At 37.4% G+C, this 20,177-nt stretch overlaps 1 protein-coding gene across 2 annotated transcripts in view; it reads left to right on the plus strand.

The window, feature by feature from the left end:
* The window catches only part of LOC135745137 (NLR family CARD domain-containing protein 3-like), a 223,092-nt gene that overhangs the window by 184,592 nt on the left and 18,323 nt on the right, over positions 1-20,177 (plus strand). For both annotated transcript variants that reach the window (XM_065263505.2, XM_065263506.2), the window contains exons 8-9: positions 1,030-1,203; positions 4,092-4,265. In XM_065263505.2, the coding sequence (XP_065119577.2) occupies positions 1,030-1,203; positions 4,092-4,265 (348 nt within the window). The remainder of the gene's footprint in view (positions 1-1,029; positions 1,204-4,091; positions 4,266-20,177) is intronic.

Below are 20,177 nucleotides of genomic sequence, written 5' to 3' on the forward strand. Positions count from 1 at the left end.
AGAAAATGTTTTCACACTGATAACAAAAAATATGTACTTGAGAGTTTTTTTCCAAGTATTTTGAGAGATTTAAATATAAAAAATATAATTTTGATTTTTTTTATTGTTTTATCATGAGAAAATACTTTCTCTCAAAACTTTTATTAGTCTCAAATATTATTATTTTTTGCTATTGGTATGAAAACTTTTTCTCTACAACAATTTTTTTCTCTCAGAACATTTAATTTCTCACATGTAATAAAGACAATTCTCGCTCCATAAGTTAAAGCCTGTCAATATTAAAACACATTAATATAAAATATAAACAAACTCACTTAAGTTAAGCAAAGAAATGAAACTTGAATCCTATGTATTATGAAACCTTTCTGGCTTTCACATTCACAAGAATTGTGTAAGTCAGGAAATTATTTACACCATTAAAAGCAGTACAATTTAAATAGAATCATATACAGTGCTGGTGTGATTGTGCTTTTTGCGGCACAGAGAGCAAAATATTTCAGTCGCCCATTTAGGCATTTAAAAGGCACCAAAATCTGTGTTCTGATTCGGTCCGGTAAGTATCGGCCATATAGGCAACGGTGCCATAATTGCATGGGGTTTGGTACCCAACCCTAGACAGAAGGAGACAGAAAGGTCTGTGATTTGCCTTTGAGGGATATATTTAGGATGTGAGCATAGCTAGAAATGAAAACAAACTGAACTACTGCACCACCTCACCATTGAGATGGAGGATAACAACATGAGCAACACTGTTCCTAAAAAGCTGGGTATAAAGCTCTCTGTTCACTATAACAATCATTAAAAAGCAAAAAGATCCTAGCTAGCGTTAACTTGGTTAACTTGTGGTTGTAACAATACAACTTACTCATCTTGTGTTCATCTGACTGAACTGATGTTTATCATCTTCATTCACACTCATTCAATTGATTCAGATTCTACATCCATTTACACTTGCTTCTTTATATCTGACTGTGAGTGATACTAAAAGTTGTAGTTTAACACACTGTTATTTTGTTATTTCTCTCTCAGTCTGATGAGCTGTAATCTGACAGAGAAAAGTTGTTCATCATTGAGTTCAGTTCTCATCTCAAACTCCTCAAGTCTGACAGAACTAAACCTGAGTGGAAATAAACTGCAGGATTCAGGAGTGAAGATTCTCTCTGATGGACTGAAGAATACAAACTGTAAACTTAAGATATTAAAGTAAGAAAATCCTTAAACCAATCAAATTAAAGTTGTATGTGTTTGTATAATTTAATTCTTTATTTGAAGATGATTGTCATCAACTTTTGTGTGTTGTTCATGAAATACCCCATTCACACAGCACTTTTGGTCCCAAATAATTATGTAAAATTAGCAGACAGGGCTCTGTGTGAACACAAACATCTCCCGTACATTTTCTGGGATCACTTTGTAAAGAGGACTAAAATTGCCATAACATTCATGGAAAGCATCCTGTCTGAACAAGAGGCAAAAACAATGCCGTAGTGTGGATGCGTGTGTTACAGGTCAAAGAAGGAAGCAGGTGTCTTCTTGATACAACACATTTATTGAAAGGTGGTTTGCATGTATCTGCAAAGAATATTGAACAGGATTGATTAATTTCTCACGGAGCATCTCAAGTCACTGTTATCTGCTGTGTGCATTCACTCATGTATATAAAGCACTAGAACTATTTCCCAAACACTCTGATATAACCTACTTCACTGTTCATCAATATAGTATAAACATATTCATTTACTAACAGAAATTAACAGTCATATGAACACATTTACTCAATTACCCCAAAAGTAACATAACATTTCTTCAGACTATATTCAATGTATTTCACATACAGGTTATCATTTATCTCTCAAACATTCCCTTAGAAATCATAAATTCTCTATGTAAGCACTTATTACATGCTCTAAAGCAGCTTCACATCATATGAGGCCATATCTCTTTACTCTTGCTTCATAGCAATCATATTATCTCATTTACGTTTCTATTGGTCACACGATTACCATGGCGACCTCCGCTTTACACAAAATGGCGGACACTCGTGACTACATGTGCATCACTAAACTCACGTTACACTCAAACAGTTGTTTCACTCTCAAAATACAAGTAACAAAGTGATGGCTTTTCATCTCTGTGTATAATAGTAATATTTGATTTTAAAAGAACTTTCAATACACTTACATCAGTTACACCGTTTTGCTCATGAGTACTCAAAGTGAGGATTTGTAATTCAAACTCACTCAAAACATTAACCACTAGTGATAATCGTTCAAAAACACATTTAACTGGATATATATACTTAAATTAACCTTACCTGCAAAGAATATTGAACAGGATTGATTAATTTCTCACGGAGCATCTCAAGTCACTGTTATCTGCTGTGTGCATTCACTCATGTATATAAAGCACTAGGCAGACCTTCGCGAGAGCTCCCCCTAGCTGTCTGTATGATGCAGACCGCCTTTTTAAACACAAACACACTGCTCTGTAGACCTCTTTTATAATGATAAGGTGTCCCTGAATAAGAATTTTTATGTAAACACTCAAGAGTAAACACTCAAAATTTAATTGGGGGGTCTTCTGTTTCCTTGTCTTTCATTTAACTAGTACCACACGTGTGTTATCGCAACAAGAAGTTGAGGTACAGGTTCATTTGTAACTCTAAGCAGTGCTGTTTCTGTGCTATGGTGGGGCCTGAATCCTGATTGGAACTTTTCATATTTACTATTATTCACTAAGAATTTGCAAAGCAGGCTTGCCACTACTTTTTCTAATATTTAAGAAAGAAAAGTGAGTTTGAGATTGGTCTAAAATTATTTAGCTCTCCCTGGTCGAAGTGCGGCTTCTTAATGAGCGGTCTAATAACTGCCAGTTTGAAAGCTGTTGGAACGTATACTAGTTTGAGTGATGAGTTAAAGGATTAATTGGATGATTTTATTCATTTTGAAAGCTCATCTATTGTAGTAGCTTTAAAACGCTGAAGTTGTTCATGTGGAAATCTAGTGTTCAGTGTACTATTTGGTAAAATGTTGGCTGCTTGCATAGCTTCAATATTATCCCTAATAATTAATGAAGTTATTAATGTTAATGAAGTTAATGAAGTTGTTACTACTGTGTTGAAGCTTAGTGTCTGTTTTTGTTTGTTCTTTGTTTTTAGTCAGTTGTTGCAACTGTGTTAAAGAGGAAACGAGGGTTATTAGGATTTCCTACGATGAGCTTGCTAGATCTAGTGGTTTTTAGAGCCTATCTGTAGTGTTGAGAGGTATGCAGCACGCCATACCTCTAACTCTGGGCTCCTCCAATTATGCTCCATTTTTCTAGCTGCCTTTTAAAGAACTGCATGATGGTATAATAGTCATACCATGGTGCTGCTGTTTTTTCCTTGATTCTCTTTGATCTATTGGGAGCAAAAGCTTTCAACATGCTAGAACAAACGTTCAAATTTTCTATTACAGCATTCAGATCTTCATGGTTATCTACTACATGTTTTATTTTTGACATGTCTAAGGAAATCACTAATAAAGCTATCTTTAGTAGTGGAAATTGTTGTTCTGCCTAATCGGTAGCATGACGTGGTCCAAGCGATCCTATCTAGAAGATCTCTTTTACAAGCGTGAATTGGATTACTGTGTTGCAGCATATAGATTTGTCAATTTAAATTAAAACTATGAAAAATAAAGTTATTAAAACTTAAATTTACACTGGGGCACGTGCCCCAGTAAAAGTGGTCTAGAGATGCCCCTGAGCAGAGAGAAGTGAAAACAGCAGACGTTAGAATTCAGAAGGCGGCGTCCTCGGCTGGTGAGGAAGAGACAAAGCCGATATGACATTAAATAATCCACTGAACTCCTGCTTTTAAACTTTCTCTCTCTCTTTATCTGTCTTTTAATAATTTTTTACATTTATATAGTGCTTTTCTGCAGCACTCAAAGCGCTTTACATATGAAAGGGGGATTCTCCTTAACCACAACCACTATCTCTGTTTCTCTTTCTTTTACTGTATATGTTCTGATCATAATAGTCTCACACATAAAATTATAATTTATGACTTCATTTACTGTAAGTGTCAGGAGTTGTTCTTCTCTCTTCAGTCTGTGGTCCTGCAGTATTGGAGATGAAGGTTTTGCTGCTTTGGCCTCAGCTCTGAGATCAAATCCATCACACCTGACTGAACTCAATCTGAGTTATAATAATCTAGGAGATTTAGGAGTGAAGCTGATCTCTGATCTACTGAAGGATCCACACTGTAAACTACACAAACTTCAGTGAGTATTACTGTCATTATATTTGTAGCGATCTGTCTAAAAGAAGCAAGAAAAAATAAAATGTTTAATCAAAACCTGAACAAATAATTCATGAAACAGAAATCACAGTTGAACAATACATTCAAACAGTAACTGATCAGATACACATGAAACACTGGGGTATTTATACATTCAATTCAGTTTTATTTATACAGCACTTTTTACAATCGTTCATTTTGCCAAAGCGCCTTAACATGAAATAGCAATAAAGAAAACACAGAAAAGCAAAGACATGGAAGTTTTTCAATATAGTTTAGAATGTATTACATGAAGTTACATGGAGTCATTCAAATGTATCTCCTTATTTGAATAATGTAATAAAGAGAAAGGTGGCCCTCTAGTGGTTCAGGAGGCACTGCATAAGCCAATTATAAGAATGCTTAGCATTAAAGGAGCCGTGAATCAAAGAATACATTTTAACTTAATTTTTGTTATATAAGAGGTCATCATACCTAAACATACATTCTGCAAGTTTCAGAACTGAAAATAACCTTGTTACTGAAATATAACAGTTTTTGGCACCAATCCCAGAAAACGGCTGATGCAGGAATGTGACAATGTGTGACGTTGTAGAAATTGTAAGGAAGTAACACATGTGACGTGCAAACCATATGCAGTGTTAAACAGCAAACATGCCTTTAAAGATCTAGCCCAAACCATCAAAAAAACCTTCTTTCACTAAAATGGTTGTTTTTACCATTTAGAGCAGTGTTCTTCACTCCCAATCCTGGAGAGCCGGTGCCCTGCAGAGTTTAGCTCCAACCTTAATCAAACACACCAACCTGTGATTTTCTAGTGATCATGAAGACATTGATTAGCTTGCAGGTGTGTTTGATTAAGGTTGGAGCTAAATTCTGCAGGGCACCGGCTCTCCAGGATTGGGAGTGAAGAACACTGATTTAGAGTATAAGCATAACTATGGTATCATTAGAGGGAAGACACTTTGAGCTTCATTTTCCAGTTTTCAAAATTATTTTGAGTTAAACATTTAAAAAGTTAGAGTGGCTGAAATACATTGGAATGAAACTTTTTTTGCCTAACATAACTAAAAAGCTTAATGATAAATATGTGTGTGAAACCTAGAAATGCAATGATCCCAAAGCCACAAGTCTAAAGAAGTTATGTTTCAAATTTGAATTCAATAGGCCCAAAAATGAGTGCCCCCATATCTCGAAATGGGGTGTACCCCTAGGGAGAAAATGCTGTCTGAATTGATGCAATAGAAATACATAATGAAGGAAAGGAAGGCAATGTGGTTTTCCTGCTATGATATCTATGATGAACAGGGCTTTTTTAATGAAAATTTTTGCATCACAGTGTCACAGAGACAAGTGGTTTACCCCGGCATCCAATCCGTCTTTGAGGGTCTTCATGAAGGCATCAAGCCTTGCCCTATAGCAACCATTTTTTGCAACCTAGAAACTGATTCCATGGACTGTCATTATAAAATGCCCAGATGGATATCTTTGCAGCACAATGTCATTGAAACACAGGGCTGGGCTTATTTTACCCGGGCATCCAATCAGTCTTTCAGGATACGTATACCTCCTAAGACCTGAGCTGTGTCCCAATTCAGGGGCTGCGACCTTCTAAGCATGCGACCTTAAATATGAGCACTCGGTCTTTCAAGGTGGCAGCCTCAGAAATCCGCGAAGAGAACTGAAATGAGACGGTCTAACCTTCGGACGACCCATAATTGGCGTCACCTGCTGCGCCTGTCAGCAGGACATAGCGGAAACGTTTCTGACTTATTAAAATTAAATTAAATTAATCAACCTTAGAAATATATGCATCATAAAAATAGTAATATTAACACAAAACATAACTTATAATACTAAAACAGTGACAAACTTTTTTTGATAAATACACACTTTTATTTAATGGAGGTTTTAATTGTTTATTTTAGAATATCCAGCCGCCGTTGCAGGCGCGCAATGAATCTTGGGATATCCTCGGCTGTTAAGGATCCATTCGTTCTATCCTAACAGCGCGGAGAAATGAGGACGCATTTTGAGGCTTCATTCTAAGCATCCTTCGAATTGGGACGGCCTTACCAGCCTGAAGTCGCGCTGCTGTGACGCAATCGGTCTTAAAATACGTCCTTAGAAGGTTGCAGCCCCTGAATTGGGACACAGCTCTGGTGTATCCACATACATGGACATCACATTTTTTGATGCACCATAATACTTAATTCTGTGTAACTGGAATCTGTTGTACACAAATGTTTGATGCCAATTTACTCCCTAGCTACCAAACAGAGGACCCTAGCAACCCATTTAAAATATATCTCTCAGCAGAACATCATAGTGACACAGGGATTGGATTGTTTCACTTGTGGTTTGGAGTATAATCATAGGTTTAGAATATGCAGGGGGCACAATATGTCCCCCCAAGCAGCCTATAGAATCCCAAGCCACTTCCTAGCAACCAAAGACACTACCCTAGCAACTGATCCCATAAACTGCCATTATGAAAGGCCAAGGCCAATGGATATCCTTGCAGCACAATGTCAGAGACATGGAGGTGGGCTTATTTTACTCACGCATCCAATCAGTCTCTCATGGTCCTCACAGAGCTATTAAAGGTACAATTTGTAAGATATTTGCAGCAAAATATGCAAAAACCACTAGTCCAGTGTTATATATTTTGTCCATCTGATTACTAACATCTCTAATGTTTTCAACTACTTGTAAATTATGAGAAAATTGCCATTCTAAACAGTGACACGGGGCAGTGCAGTCTCCTGTAAATTACTATAATATCCACATTACCCTTTGTTACCGCCTTTAAGTAATAGCGTCTGTCGGGCCACTCGCTTGTTTATGGTAAGTTTGTAAACACTTAATTCTGTGCTGTGTTAACACACCATCGTATTGGACTAATACTGTAACATTTATGAAAAACAATTGTGTTTTGAACATAACATAAAACCTTACATAATAAAAAAACAATGTCATCAAACGCAACATTTATAAAACTTCATAACTTTGCCTCATGTGTTAATATGATTTCTCGTTCTCATCTGATTGATGGACATCAGCGTTTGAGTTGAAGACAACAAATCCCACAATTCCACACTGCTTCAGAGCATCATTAATCTACATACTTGTTATTGTTTTGATCTAGCACCCTCTAGTGGCGTGGATTATACAAATTAATCATTATACAAAAATAAAACAGATTTTCAAAATAAGACATAATCTTCTATGCAACAACACGCTCACACTTACTAATAATGGGGTAAATTAAACTGAATCCCTCAATGTGAATAATGTCATGTAATGTGAGAAAGGGACAGCACTCACAGTTCAAGCTTCAAAATAGCGTTTAATCGCCCACAACCAGTTATTTTGTTACAACCAGCCCACAACGCTATTTTGAAGCTTGAACTGTGCGTGCTGTCCCTTTCTCACATTACATGAAAATAAGACATAAACAATAAACAAGAACACATGCCAGAACCACAACAGAAACTCCCCCGTCTAAAAGGCAGCTCCTGACACCCAAACAAATAATCAAAAATATCAAATAAGAAATAATAATCAAAAAAAGTCCATGGGTGGGTCAGCACCGATAGCCATGTGGTTAGTGCGCCGACATACACTCACCTTAAGAATTATTAGGAACACCTGTTCAATTGTTGCAAGTTGCATTTAGGGGTGTGGTCCTGGTCAAGACAATCTCCTGTACTCAGAAAGCGTGGCATGGTTGTTGGTGCCAGACGGGGCGGTCTGAGTATTTCACGATCTGCTCAGTTACTGGAATTTTCACGCATAACCATTTCTAGGGTTTGCAAAGAACGGTTTTAAAAGGGAAAAACATCCAGTATCCGTCAGTCCTGTGGGCGAAAATGCCTTTATGCTAGAGGTCAGAGGAGAATCGGCCGACTGATTCAAGCTGATAGAGGAGCAACTTTGACTAAAATAACCACTCGTTACAACCGAGGTATGCAGCAAAGCATTTGTGAAGCCACAACACGCACAACCTTGAGGCGGATGGGCTACAACTGCAGAAGACCCCACTGGGTACCACTCATCTCCACTACTAATAGGAAAAAGAGACAACAATTTGCACAGGCTCACCAAAATTGGACAGTTGAAGACTGGAAAAATGTTGCCTGGTCTTGAGTCTTGATTTCTGTTGAGACATTCAGATGGTAGTCAGAATTTGGTGTAAACAGAATGAGAACATGGATCCATCATGCCTTGTTACCACTGTGCAGGCTGATGGTGTAATGGTGTGGGGATGTTTTCTTGGCACACTTTAGGCCCTTTAGTGCCAATTGGCCATCATTTAAATGCCACGGCCTACCTGAGCATTGTTTCTGACCATGTCCATCCCTTTATGACCACCATGTACCCATCCTCTAATGGCTACTTCCAGCAGGATAATGCACCATGTCACAAAGCTCAAATTATTTAAAATTGGTTTCTTGAACATGACAAAGAGTTCATTGTACTAAAATGGCCTCCACAGTCACCAGATCTCAACCCAATAGAGCATCTTTGGGATGTGGTGAAGCTTCGTGCCCTGTATGTGCATCCCCACAAATCTCCATCAAGTGCAAGATGGTATCCTATCAATATGGGCCAACATTTAGGAAGAATGCTTTCAGCACCTTGTTGACTCAATGCCACCTAGAATTAACCCTCTGGGGTCTAAGTGGTTTTCAGGGCCCTGGAGAAGTTTCAGTTGCTTAAAAACATAATGATGGCAAAAGTCTCATAACACTGTGTTCAGCACAAACTGGGCTACAATATTATATGAGCAACATGTATGTGCGTGTATGTATATTTGAGTGAAAAATGTTTATTTGAAAATGCAAAATGTTTAAGTCACTGATTTAAGTCCACAAAACTCATTCTAAACATGTTTTCCCAAGTTTTTCAAAATAGGATCGAGTAGTCTAGAGTTTTTTCTTCAAAATCATGTGAAAATCATTCTTCCTTCTCATTCACATAAAACAATATATTGATTTATAATTTCTAAGACACTATTTCCTGGGAAAGCTGTATGCGAAGAGGCGTGGAAGCTCCTGAATAATCTGTAAGTGAGAGCTGTGGAAACAAAAGACTTGCATAATGAGCTGCAAAATTAGCCTTGTAGTAATGTAACAGGAATGTAACTTTCTCTGTAGTAAAACCATGATGAGGGTTACTTGGGAATTTATAACAAAATTTTTCAATAGAATGTAAACACACACACATGCGCATACACACACACACACATTATATAATTTTTTTCTATTGAAATATTTATGTTACTATATTTTACTATAGTTATCATGGTAACCAGGGTTCTAAATTAACACCCGCGAAATGCGGGTTAAAATTCATTTTGGCGGGCATTAATAAAAACTTACTAGTGTGGGATTTTTATGTTGTTTTATTAATCAGTATGTTATGTTATAATTCATATGTGCCGTTAGGTTTTCTGTGCTGAGATATGTGAGTAAATGTCTGTGTGTAAAGTTGAGAGGCTGTGGTTTCGGTTGGGGGAGAGACCAGCAAACGCTGATAACAAAGCCCTGAAGAGAAAACACGCAGAACAGATGGTTTCAATAAAAAAGTTGTTTGCTTTATAACTATGTTATATTTAGAGAAAGTGAAAATTAGTATGTTTAACTAATGAATGCATTTAACCAATTCATGAACAATGGAGTACTGTTGTGTTGTTGAATAATTATGTTTTACATATTTACTGCCTACATTTCATGCTGATTGCTAAAAGTGTTAAAGTTACAAAGATGTCCAAATAAGGACTGTGGAAATTGATTTTGTTCCATTTTTATATTTCTTTAATTGATCATTTTATTCTATAAACATTGTGTGTTTCATATATGCACTGAGCTATTATGTAGAAATGAGGTGTTTATGTTTGAGAGTGGAGAGTTACCAGTTTTTGTGTGTGTGCTGCAAGGAGGAATTTAGGAATTTACGCCTGGCATTGATCAAGATAAGAGAGAGGCCTGAGGGGGAAAGCAAACAGGCGACTATGTCATTAACTAATGCCTTAATGTTCACAGGATAAAATATGCAATGTATTTCTTACTTAATCAGTATTAATCATTGAATAATTGATGTAGTAAATATAAGATGTTGTCTTTGATAAATGTGTATTAACCAATGAAATGAAGGTTGCATACAGAATAACTTAATGGGGGCAGGGCAGCTCAACCTTGAAGAAACAGAATTTCCTCTGTGTGTGTGTGTGTGTGTGTGTGTGTGTGTGTGTGTGTGTGTGTGTGTGTGGGTATGTGTGTGTGTGTGTTTTCTTTCCTAACAGATGGTTTTTAATAATGATTAAAGTGTTTGCTTAGAAGTAGTATTGCAGTAAAAGATTTAATATGTGTTTATCTATCTAAAGAAGTTAATGTGTGCCTTATTCATATAACCAATTTTACAAATAATGAAATGATGTCATGATATTGAAATATGTTTTACATAATAATCACTTTCATCTTACAGCTTATGTTTTTTTATAAATGAATGTTTTATTAATGATTTGTTTCTAAGAAAGCATTATAACATGCTATTTAAAGTGGAGGAGTACTGGAGAAGAACTGCAGGGCTCCCAGGGATGAGAGGAGAACAGTTTGTTTTTCTTTGTCTATGTGTGTCCATCTTTGCCTACAGGCTAAAATTGGGTGTGGTGATGGAGTCAGATGGACGAGGGGAACGGCCTTTGTGGGTGGAGATTTTCTGAAGAAAGATCGATGTCACATATTTTATAAATAAGCATGTTACTTCCTGAGCTGGTTGTTCGCTACTTGAGAGGACCCAGCGCTGTTAAACTTTTTCATATCTGATCAATAAATATTTGAACTTAGATATTCGTATCTTGTGCCTTTCCTCTAAATTATGAACATGCAAATGGACGCCTTAAAGTCCAACACTACCCAGTTTGGCCAGTGATGCATGAGGCATTGCATGATACATAAAGCTCTATTCTCTGTCATTTTTCCCTCTGGCAGTACTTCCTACATTTTCAATGAACACTGTGCTGTAATGCTACGTGATGATGTTTCATACGCCAATTGGCTGCGCGCAGTTTGCAGCGAAACTAGCACGAGAAACCATGGTAACAAACTGAGTGCGTCCACCAGAATAACAAGGAAGAAGGAGAACGAACAGGCAAAGCAGTGAGGATAGACTAAAAGACAGGGGTGTCGCCAGACCCCTTTTACTGGGGGAAGGGCCCCAGTGTAAATCTTTTGTGCCCAGAGATAAACCTCAAGTTATAAATTTTTAGCAGTTAACTAGTGTATTCCTTTACAAAGATAATAGAGTCAAAAACAGATCGATATGCAATGTAGTTACCCAATTTACACTTGTAAAAGCGACGAAGCAGTCGCACTGACACGTGCACGCATGTATCCATGTCCACGCGCGTCTTTGCGTTTATCCGCGCACACAACTATATTCAAAAGGTGACGCCACGCGAGTGAGTAATTATAAAAACATGACGAGAAGTAAGTTTCTAAATAAAAATGCTAATCTTATTTTGACTCGATCATTATTGGCTTCTGTAGATGGAGATCAGAAATGTGTTGTGCAAAGCAGGGAAAGGAAAGCAGAAAGGAGAGATGATGAGTTTAAGGGAGGTAAGACAAACTACTGTACATCCTCACCCTGTCAGGTCTCAAGCATTAGAGGAAAAATCTCAGGAAAACCTCTTGTCAAGTCTATAGAATTGCATTGTTGCTGAGAAAATCAACACATGTTTGTGTTATACTGTTCTGTATTTTCAGATATGAAATTAATTTAGTTAGTTACTAATATTTAACTCTAGGACACTACATAAACAGTTAGCAGTAGTTGCATAGCTGCCAACTCTCACGCATTCACCGTGAGATACCCGCAATTGACCCCATTCTCACGCTCTCACGCCACACATCCATTTTCTCACGCAGGCTCGTGCCCACCATTGACACTTAATATACCTAATTGTACATACTGTAAAACGCCTAGCTATCTCTATCTGGCCTGCCTCAATCAACATAAAGCACTCGTCAAAGTCAAAATGATGCGAAGGCCAATCAAATGAAAGAAGGTGGAGTTATTGTTTACAGATAATAATTAATTAATAATAATTAGTTACATTTATATAGCGCTTTTCCAGTGCTCAAAGCGCTTTACATATGAATGGGGGAATCTCCTCAACCGGAGCGCCAGCTACAAACTACAGAGCGAGTGCGCGGCTGCGCGATGGTGAAAGAGCAACGCACGATGTAAGTAGCTAAACCAGTGCTCGCAGTACTGACACTTTTATATTTAAGCGTACCTTCACTGTCTTTTGCGTGCCACCACTTCTCATGTTGCTGGTACTTTGCTGCAAAAAGTCAAAGAGCATTTCACTTATGTGGCGCTGCGCAGGAAGTTCGGCAGCGAGGACATCAGAGTACCGCGACAGCAATTCGAAATGTTACAAAAGAGTCTTCCCTTACCTTTGCTCTCGCGTTACTCTGATGTCATAAGCCGATCAGTCAGCGCGCACCAGTCGAACACACAAAGCGTCAAGGTCTGGATGAGAAGCAGAGACCTGCCCGGATTCCACGTACAAAGATACCCTCAGAAAACAGCAATTTTAATCAACCCTCACCCGCGTGTGTCTGTAATCAGTACAAGCCTGTGTGATGTTTGCTGTGACAGTTTTTAATAAAAGAGAAAAAAGTCAATTGATATTTGACATCTATAAACAATAATATATACGAAATATAATTATATGGTCTTGACATGCACATTATCTGTTGGTTTAGTTTAATAAAAAGTACTCATTTGGTTTATTTGATTGTGACAGTCCCTCTATCACCAATCAATCACAAATCATCACTTTATGCTTCTCTTTCTCAGTGGATAAACTGAATCAAAGCTGCTGTTATCTGCAGTTATACATTTTACAGAGACCAGTAGCCTATTCATTAGATTTTAAGAACTTTTTTGGCACTTTTATCAGAAGGAAAGCATAATAGAAGTATATGAAATAATAATAAAGACTCTAATTTCAGTCATTTAAACTCAGTAAAAGCTTTTATTTCAATTTAATTTGTAAAATATGATTAGATTTGTATTGTAATTCATTTTTATGCAGTTTTTCCAACTATTTTATACAGAAATAGCTAAAATCCACACTATTATCAATTGGTTAAGGACTTAAAAATTATTACCACAACCCCCCCCCCACAAAAAAAAATCTCACTCCAAGCTGAACTCAGAAGTTGGCAGCTCTGGTAGTTGTGACTGAGATTATTTAGTATAGCAGTCATAAAATGACTGGTTTCTTAATATATTCTTTTAAAAATAAGTTATTAATCATTGCTATCATTGTATAATGTAGAACATATTTCTCTGCTGTCATTATTTCCAAACATTTTATGCCATTTATGCCTCCAAACATGTTAATAAAGTAAGTTATGATGAAGATTATACTTAAATATTTTTAAATACATATTTATTTTGCAGTACCTGTTGCACTGTGGAATAGTGGGTTAGGCAAAGAACATTGCATACAGTAGAAGTGTTGCACACTTCTTGCACACAGCAGGCTTTAAAAAAGTCAGCAAAAAATAGGGGGCCTGTGCCCCATTAAAGCTTTATGTATATCAACAGAGAAACGAAGAAAGCTTATGTTTGATCTAGGGATGTCCCGATCCAATCACGTGATCGGAAATCGGCCCCGATCACGTGGTTTCAGACTCGATCGGAATCGGACGTTACCTTCCGATCAGGACTCGGATACATATGCAGGGTTTAAATTGGGCCAGGACCGTCCGGGGCTAAGCCCCGGCACACATACTGAAGGTCTCGCTCTGCTCCACGCCAGTGTCCGCGCTGCGCTGGTGCGTGTGAACTGACGCGAATAATGACGTGTTTTCATTCATAGGCTTCACACACTCGTGCATGCGGTGCACCCACAACAAAACCAGGTTTTTACAGCTCATTTAACTCATTCACCGCCTGCCTTTTTGAGAAAAGTTGCCCACCTGCATTTTTGTGAAATGAGTTAAATGACGCGTCGATCATTTTTGTAACTATGTGCTCAGTTAATCTACATCAGTCCGCAGCTCCGTGTCTCACTCAGAACCTCAAGAATGCGCATTCTTGCAGGAGGATCACATTACACATTGTAGAGATGAGAGATAGAGAGAGAGGTAAGAATGGTGCACACGTTGAAAAAACTTAATTGAGGTCTAGAAACAAAGTATTAAAATAGCCATGTCAATCATCTTATTACAATATGTTAACTAGATAACTGGATACAACTTAATGTATAGTTTAATACAATAATGTATTTTGATTATACAAATCAATTACGACCTAACTATAGTGATTGTTTAACTAACTGCTGACCAGCTTAGGGAATCTCTATGGCTAATTTATAAGACATAGCCTATTGCTGAATCAATATGTTGTTTTTCTTGTTAATTAAGTCTTTTTTGGGTAGCCTACCTTATGCCTAGAATTAGTCAAGGAGGTTGATTCTTATAACTTCCTTCAGAGTTTGATCAATTGTGCATAATGACATGTGCAACAAATGCATATAGGGTGTCAGACTCATAGATTTGCATAATTTAAAGTTCAGGTTTTAAAGTTTGGGTCAACCTGTCGCACAGCTTTAAAGCTGAAAGTTTTAAAATCCTATCAGAGATCCAAAATGTCATTGAAACACACCAGTGGCTTTGCTGTCATCAGGATAAAACATGTTACCCCTCGAACCCTCCCTCCTAACAGAGCATCCCCACAAAACAAACCCCAATTTAACCCCTGAACATATATACTATATTCCCATAATTTTTTAACACATCAATATTTATGCGCTGGCATAGAGTTAGACCCTTTTGACTCCACACAGAAACAGCAATGCATGCGGCATGACATAAGGAACATCCTGGATCTGTTTTTTCGCTCTTCTTTATTCTTTTTTTATGTATTATAGAAGTATTGGATCGGAAAAGTTTAGAAAGTTACCAGCCACATTGGCTGGTGGTCAAAAAAGTTAATTTAGAACCCTGATGGTAACTAGTAAGTTATGTAGTGAAGCGTTATTGAACACTAAAGTACTGTTTGGCCATCGTAAAAATGGTTTGGTTGGTCACCTTGTCCTGTCAGAAGGAGTTGATGAAGCTACATTACAAATTCTTAAAAGTACTGATGCCTACCAATATTTACATAGTGGGTCATGTACTGTTACACAGTAGGGGGATGACTTCGTAATTTAAAAGCAAATGTGCACCCCAGCCAGTCCAATAACTCACCAATTAACAGGCCAATTAACCAGTTTGCGGGCGCCGCAAAGTCTTTATTTTTCAATCACTCCGCAGAGACTTAAATTACTCTGCTGATTTTTGACATACAGATATGATTTATACATCATTTAAAACGTTAAAGTGTCTAGTTTTTTTCTGTCCACTCCCAATAAAAACAGAATGTTGTGCTTTTCGCAAAATTAAGAAAATAAACATGATGCGCGTTTTGTTCTCTCTCCCTCAGTGATGTCCTTTCAGAAACGCTTCAGAAAAATAAACTGTAACTTAACTCATTCACCGCCTGCCTTTTTGAGAAAAGTTGCCCACCTGCATTTTTGTGATTTTAACAAAAGTTTCACAAAATTCCTTGCAGGAAAAATTATCTTCTATAAATATATAAACATACAAATTATATCCAAATAAAGAACACACCTTCTGCTTTCAAACAAACAATAAACAAACAAACAAACAAACAAAATGGGGAAAAAACGTTTCATTATATATTTACTTTTTCCACTAAATTTAACCATTGAAATGTGGATATTTCTCTTCAAAAATACAACATTTTGAGCAAAAAGCTTAAAAAATTGCGTTTTTGTAAAGGAATTTATGTTAGAGATCAGACTCAGAATGACTATCAAACATAAAGGCAGTTAAAATAAATCATTAAATCTTTTTAACTTCCGTTTTTGATAAATTCGGTTTGGCGCCATCTAGTGGATAAAAGCGGTATTACACTTTCACTTTGAAATTCGTCCAGAAAGGCATATTTATTAGTTAAATATTAACTCATAATTGACGCGATAACTCGTCAATGGCGTTGAATGAGCTAACGAATACTTGTACGTCAAACAGTTGACGCGACGGGAACGCACATACACAAACACGCGAGTCAGGAAACTCGACGCGCTTTTTGGTATTCTTATAAAATACGCGATTACAAACAGTACAATCCTTATTTAGTTGCGTCTAAGCGCATATCTCCGCACAGCAAGTTTATTAACCACAGGATCACTCGCATGTGCACACATTCACTGCTTTCATGATCAACACGTGAGGTAATGGCGGCGGCTGTAAACAAACATTGATAGGTTTATCACGCGTGTCCTTTGTTGTGTTTCTACTATAATGATTACAAAAACAAAAATAAGAGTCCAGACAATGATAGGCAGTTGTTCTTTTGAGCTTTTTTTTTTTTTTTAAGTTATATTTTTGGGCCATTTTTGCCTTTATTAGATAGACAGTGATTAAGGGGACGACAGGAAAGTATAGGGTGGAGAGAGGGGTATGGGATTGGCAAAGGACCTCGAGCCGGGATTCGAACTCGGGTCGCCAGTCGAACTCGGGTCGCCAGAAGTGCGTCTGCACCATGTGTCGGAGCACTGTCCACTACACCATCGGCTCCGACGTTCTTTTGAGCTTTTTACTGCACAAAAGTAAACCTCTCGCTGGCCAACCAAACACAAACCCTGTGTTCACTTTACGATGGCCAAACAGTACCTTTACCATGATTAGGCTACTATGGTTTTTAAAAGGTAACTTATACTTGTGAAATTAATAGAAAATATTTCAATAGAAATATATATAAAAATATATATGTGTGTGTGTGTGTGTGTGTGTGTGTGTGTGTGTGTGTGTGTGTGTGTGTGTGTGTGTGTGTGTGGTTTTGCTACAGAGAATGTTACATTCTTGTTGAACATCCACAAGGCTCATTATGTGGCTCATTATTCAACTCTTTTGTCTCTCACTGATTATTCAGGAGCTTTCCCGCCTCCATGCATACAGCCTTTCCCAAGCAAAAGTGTCTTAGAAAGAGGTTTCTATGTTCATAAACCATTGCCTCTTTGTTTCTACATTAAAAGACAAAGCTGGCAATTCTGGTTATACTTTTGTTCTTTTAATAATTTCTTTACTTTATTTTATTTATAAATCACTCTGTGTTAACTGATTTAACTATTTGGCTTGTGTTTTGTTTCCGTGCACTTGAGGCATTTTGCACATTTCTTCTGCACTTTGTTACTTCTGACCTTATTTTATAAATTTTTTTTATTTATTATAAACGTAAATTCTGATCTAATTTAAGTCTGTAAATTTTGGATAGCTTTTCGTTGTTTCGATGTTGCGCTATTGCGTGCTGGCCGTGCTTGCGCATGCAATTTAGCCGAACGGGCTAGGTGCTCTGCGTCTCATATTTAGAAGTTCATCAAACTAGTGATGGTCAACCCGGATCTTTTTAAGGATTCGGGTTATTCTGAGTCACTCACTAATATGATCCGGGTTGTGCGAGTCACTCGAGTCACTTGAGTCACTTCCAATTCCAATCGCTAAATCATACTAATGCCAACCAAGCAACTCAGATCACGCATGCAGCTACGAGTCTACGACTCCTCTGCTCGCAAAAAACGGCTGGGGAACTCGTAAAAAACATGCATGTCCGTGGTAACATTATCAATAACATAATTGTAAAAGTTCGATGTGTTTAGTTTCATTTCATAATGACAAATATATCAACACCACGTTTAGAAGATGTCTGGCTTTTTTGACTTGGATGTGAGAGGAACGTGTCCTGTTTCAGATTGACTTAAAAGATCCACGATAGGTTTCGGTTAACAGTCACTCATCCACGCAAGAACATGATCTTGTGATTGAGTCCCAGACAGAGACGCCCGCTCCTGCACGGGTCCTGTGAGTGAACCACTCGCGTCACTCTGAGTGACTCAGTCAACAAGAGGAGCTGTGTATGTTAGTCGGTGGCGGATCTTTCCAGCAGCACTGCTGCAGTAGTCCTCGGATTTAAAATGTTTAAACATTTGCAGCTTTTACCCAAAACATTGTGCCAGTCAAATATTGCAACAGATTAGCCTACATGAGTCAGTGGGTTAATAACACGAGCAAGGCTCATTTTTCCTAGTCCAGGATTCAAGCTCTATGAGTTGAGTCACTCTCTGTGTGAATCCCCGAGCCGCCGACCAACTCATTGTCGCGCGCACGCATCCCTTTGTACTCGGACTCGGAGTTGCAGGAAATTACGATCCGGAATAGCAGCTTTTTGCTCACTCGGTACCCCCAGTTGACATTTGGAGATGTAAATTAACTTGTTGTTGCAAGTTATAGAACCTATGGCAGCTTATGTAGAGTTATTTGTTGTAATTCTGTTGTAAACATTTGAAGAGCTTTGTGTTTTATACAATTTCTCATTCTTAATGCAAAATCTGAGAGGACTCAACTGACTCGGGTTAATGGTCACTAGGACTCATGGTTCTCGAGTCATTTTAGGGATCGGGTTAAATGATCCGAGTTTCGAGTGACTCGCTCATCACTACATCAAACTAAACATACAAAAACGGATGTCTTATACGTTTTTAAAATGTATTTAAAACAGACTGGTTATCTTGTCAAAAGTTAAACTATAAAACAGGTAAGCCATTTCTTTAAATATCGGTGCTGAAACAGAAAATATCTGCACCAAACCTATATTTATGCCTGACACGACTGTCTTTCTTGTGATTTAATATTATGGTCGGTGTTCACTTTCAAATGATAGCAAAGAGATTCCTGAAATAAATAATATCATCAGGTCTTTCTGTATCTAAAGTGAATACAGAGATTATCAAAGTCAAAGCAAGCAAGCAGGTATTTCTGTGCTAAATAATAAAGCGAAGTGTCTATAAAATCATTCATTTCAGTGTTTTTCTTGTTATAAATTAACGTTTAATGAATTGTATATAAAGCTTAGTTTGTATCATTTACAGTGACAATCACAAATTATTTGTCATTTCTCATTTTTTTTTGGTCATGACTGCTTTGACGCGCTAAATTTCCAAATTAAATAAAAACACTGAATTATAGCCGGAGTTTCCAAGGCAGGATCACGTTTGTTATTTTTTTAGGTTTAGTTATCAAAATGTTTTTTTGTGTGATGTTCTGTAGATCGTGGCTTTAAAATGTTATAGGAATAATTAAACAAATGTTACCTTACATTTTACCTTATAAAAAATATATATAAATATAAATGCATCGTCAGTTTTGAATTCGTTAATCACTTGAAAGACAGTTTTGGTCACTTTATCAGAAAGTTGTTTCTGTGTGCTGCTTGTGAAAGAAAATAAAAGTTGCCAATTTGTACCTGGTCTGGCCCCCTCCCAACCCACGCACACAACCATATGATTTTACTATCGGTCAACTATGAAAAGATTCGACAATTCTGATTTGAATATGTAAATCCTTAGTCGAGGACACCCCTAGAAGATTGTAATTGTGCTGGCTCCGTTGGGAAAATAACTTTAATATTGCAAAAAGAGCTCCACTGTTGACTACACCGTTGTTGACATCCATGTTTAACGTTTGCTTACAAGTGACGTCCTTGACCGTTGAGTACTCTTATGCGCATGCGGGTCACTTCTGGGTCATTTCACGTTCACACAGGAGATCACAAAAGGTCGCATTTAATTGGAAATGTGAACGGCCTTGCAAAAAATCAAATTTAAAAACAAAATCGGAATTGAGCATTAAGCCCTGCAGTATGAACGTAGCCTAAGTAGCTGTTAATAATGTTGACCAGATTGACTATGCCACGCCTACTTTCCAGGGATGGGGACCCTATTAATGATCATTTTAAGCACAGGTAG

Source organism: Paramisgurnus dabryanus, chromosome 10 (assembly GCF_030506205.2).
Source record: "Paramisgurnus dabryanus chromosome 10, PD_genome_1.1, whole genome shotgun sequence".
NCBI classification, from domain to species: domain Eukaryota; kingdom Metazoa; phylum Chordata; class Actinopteri; order Cypriniformes; family Cobitidae; genus Paramisgurnus; species Paramisgurnus dabryanus.